We start from the raw sequence: 3,881 nt of genomic DNA on the forward strand, positions 1-3,881 counted from the left end.
TGTTGCCTCCTCTAAAGAGCCCTGACCTTCCCACATGCTCCAGTCCCTACACCTCACTCCCACTTTCAGCCTAGGTTGTGATACACAGACTGCAATAGTGGGGTGTGTGGCTCTAAAGCAATTCATGGGGGGTGGGCAGAGTAGCACCAGGGCAGTCTTGCCACAGGCCTCACTTTTGTGGCCCTTCTCAGGGATGCTCAGGGCTGTCCCCTAGGACAGGGCTGTCACCTTTGGGGGCCTGCCTCATAGGGATGCTATAGGAAGGGGGCGGGGGGGCAGGCCCCTGGGGGATGCTCTAAGAAGGGGCAGGGGCAGCCCCCAGGGATGCTTTGGCAATAGGTGGGGGCGACCCCCTGTGGATGTCTGGGAATGGGTGGGGGGGCAGGAGGGCAGCCCCCCAGGGATGCTGTAGCAGTGGGCAGCCCCTGGGGATGCTCTGGGAAGAGGCAGGGGAGACGGGCCCCAGGGATGCTGTAGGGGCAGGGGGCAGCCCCCCGGGGATGCTGTGATAGGTGGGGGGGCCCCGGGCCTGGGCTCTCACCTTTGCGGGCCTTCTCCCCAGGGAAGGGGCGGGGGGCGGCCCCCGGGGATGCTGTGGCGATGGGGGGGGCGGCCCCCGGGGATGCTGTGGCGATGGGGGGGGCGGGGATGCTGTGGCGATGGTGGGGGGGGGGCGGCCCCGGGGATGCTGTGGCGATGGGGGGGGCGGCCCCCGGGGATGCTTTGTGGCGATGGGGGGGGCGGGGATTGCTGTGGCGATGGGGGGCGGGCGGCCCCCCGGGGATGCTGGCTGTGCTGTGGGATGGGGGGGGGCCGGCCCCGGGGATGCTGTGGGGGGGCGGGGATGCTGTGGCGATGGGGGGGGGGCGGGTCCCGGGGATGCTGGGGGGGGGGGGGCGGATGCTGTGGCGATGGGGGGGGCGGCCCCGGGGATGCTGTGGGGGGGGGGGGGCGGAGAATGCTGTGGCAATGGGGGGGGCGGCCACGGGGATGCTGTGGGGGGGGGCCGGGGATGCTGTGGCGGGTGGTGGGGGGGGTGGCCCCCAGGGATGCTCTGGGAAGGGGCGGGGGGCCCCGGGGATGCTGTGGGGGGGGGGAGGGCGGGGATGCTGTGGGGGGGGCAGGGGGGAGCCCCCGGGGGATGCTGTGGCGATGGGGGGGCGGCCCCGGGGATGCTGTGGAGGTGGTGGGGGGGGTGGCCCCCAGGGATGCTGTAGCGGGGGGCGGAGATGCTGTGGGGGCGGGGGGGGGCGGGCCCCGGCCCTCACCTTTGCGGGCCTTCTCCCCGGGGATGCTCTGGGCCCGCAGCGCTGGTCCAGGATGTAGAGCATCTCCCCGCCCAGGTTGAGGAAGAGCAGCGGCAGCGTGCGGGCCGACATGGCCGTGTCCGGCCGGGGCCGCGGGGCCCGTCCCTCGCAGCCGCGGCTCCAGGCTCCCGGAAAGGCGGGACGCCGTTGCCAGGGCACCCGCGGAGGGGCACGAACCAATCAGGGGCCGGGTTTATTGACAGAGCGGGCCCTTAAAGGGGAAGGGGTGATTTGGCCGACAGGAATCCCCCCAACACACGGCGCAGGACAACGGCTCGGTCGGTAACAGCTTTAATTGGGCCCCCCGCCCCCCCCGCTCCCCGCCGGGTGCGCCGCTCGGAGCCGGGCCTGCAACGAAAACAAAGCCCCGAGTTAGACCGGGGGGGGGGCAGCGCCTCTGCTCCCCTCCCACCCCCATCCCACCCTCTGCCCCTCCCACCCCGTAACCCCCCCCACTTACCCTTCTCTTCCCCCTCTGTCCCCTCCCACCCCGTAACCCCCCCACTTACCCTTCCTCTGCCCCTCCCACCCCGTAACCCCCCACTTACCCTTCTCTGCCCCTCCCACCCCGTAACCCCCCACTTACCCTTCTCTTCCCCCTCTGTCCCCTCCCCACCCCGTAACCCCCCCACTTACCCTTCTCTGCCCCTCCCACCCCGTAACCCCCCCACTTACCCTTCTCTGCCCCCTCCCACCCCGTAACCCCCCCACTTACCCTTCTCTTCCCCCTCTGTCCCCTCCCACCCCGTAACCCCCCCACTTACCCTTCTCTTCCCCCTCTGTCCCCTACCCACCCCGTAACCCCCCCACTTACCCTTCTCTGCCCCTCCCACCCCGTAACCCCCCACTTACCCTTCTCTTCCCCCTCTGTCCCCTCCCACCCCGTAACCCCCCCACTTACCCTTCTCTTCCCCTCTGTCCCCTCCCACCCCGTAACCCCCCCACTTACCCTTCTCTTCCCCCTCTGTCCCCTCCCACCCCGTAACCCCCCCACTTACCCTTCTCTGCCCCTCCCACCCACGTAACCCCCCACTTACCCTTCTCTTCCCCCTCTGTCCCTCCCACCCCGTAACCCCCCCACTTACCCTTCTCTTCCCCCTCTGTCCCCTCCCACCCCGTAACCCCCCACTTACCCTTCTCTGCCCCTCCCACCCCGTAACCCCCCCACTTACCCTTCTCTGCCCCCTCTGTCCCCTCCCACCCCATAACCCCCCCACTTACCCTTCTCTGCCCCTCCCACCCCGTAACCCCCCCCACTTACCCTTCTCTTCCCCCACCCCCCCATCCCACCCTCTGCCCCTTCCCACCCCGTAACCCCCCCCACTTACCCTTCTCTTCCCCCACCCCCCATCCCACCCTCTGCCCCTCCCCACCCCGTAACCCCCCACTTACCCTTCTCTTCCCCCACCCCCCATCCCACCCTCTGCCCCTCCCCACCCCGTAACCCCTCCCTTACCCTTTCTCTGCCCCTCCCCACCCCGTAACCCCTCCCTTACCCTTCTCTGCCCCTCCCCACCCCGTACACCCCTCCCTTACCCTTCTCTGCCCCTCCCACCCCGTAACCCCCCCACTTACCCTTCTCTTCCCCCTCTGTCCCCTCCCACCCCGTAACCCCCCCACTTACCCTTCTCTGCCCCTCCCACCCCGTAACCCCCCCACTTACCCTTCTCTTCCCCCCCACCCCCCATCCCACCCTCTGCCCCTCCCACCCCGTAACCCCCCCACTTACCCTTCTCTTCCCCTCCCACCCCGTAACCCCCCCCACTTACCCTTCTCTTCCCCCTCTGTCCCCTCCCACCCCGTAACCCCCCCACTTACCCTTCTCTGCCCCTCCCACCCCGTAACCCCCCCACTTACCCTTCTCTGCCCCTCCCACCCCGTAACCCCCCCACTTACCCTTCTCTGCCCCCTCTGTCCCCTCCCACCCCATAACCCCCCCACTTACCCTTCTCTGCCCCTCCCACCCCGTAACCCCCCCACTTACCCTTCTCTTCCCCCACCCCCCATCCCACCCTCTGCCCCTCCCACCCCGTAACCCCCCCACTTACCCTTCTCTTCCCCCTCTGTCCCCTCCCACCCCGTAACCCCCCCACTTACCCTTCTCTTCCCCCTCTGTCCCCTCCCACCCCGTAACCCCCCCACTTACCCTTCTCTTCCCCCTCTGTCCCCTCCCACCCCGTAACCCCCCCACTTACCCTTCTCTGCCCCTCCCACCCCGTAACCCCCCACTTACCCTTCTCTTCCCCCCTCTGTCCCCTCCCACCCCGTAACCCCCCCACTTACCCTTCTCTTCCCCCTCTGTCCCCTCCCACCCCGTAACCCCCCCACTTACCCTTCTCTGCCCCTCCCACCCCGTAACCCCCCCACTTACCCTTCTCTGCCCCTCCCACCCCGTAACCCCCCCACTTACCCTTCTCTTCCCCCTCTGTCCCCTCCCACCCCGTAACCCCCCCACTTACCCTTCTCTTCCCCCTCTGTCCCCTCCCACCCCGTAACCCCCCCACTTACCCTTCTCTGCCCCTCCCACCCCGTAACCCCCCACTTCCCCTTCTCTTCCCCCTCTGTCCCCTCCCA

The 3,881-nt window shown here is 69.1% G+C and overlaps 1 protein-coding gene across 1 annotated transcript in view; it reads right to left on the reverse strand.

Moving 5' to 3' along the window:
• OSCP1 (organic solute carrier partner 1) overlaps positions 1-1,441 on the reverse strand; it is an 18,872-nt gene extending 17,431 nt beyond the window's left edge. The window contains 2 exon segments of the mRNA XM_054011787.1: positions 1,269-1,307; positions 1,310-1,441. Of these exon segments, the coding sequence (XP_053867762.1) occupies positions 1,269-1,307; positions 1,310-1,379 (109 nt within the window). The 5' untranslated portion in view covers positions 1,380-1,441.
• Positions 1,442-3,881: the final 2,440 nt, after the last annotated feature.

The sequence above is a fragment of the Malaclemys terrapin genome, chromosome 22, assembly GCF_027887155.1.
Source record: "Malaclemys terrapin pileata isolate rMalTer1 chromosome 22, rMalTer1.hap1, whole genome shotgun sequence".
NCBI lineage: Eukaryota > Metazoa > Chordata > Testudines > Emydidae > Malaclemys > Malaclemys terrapin.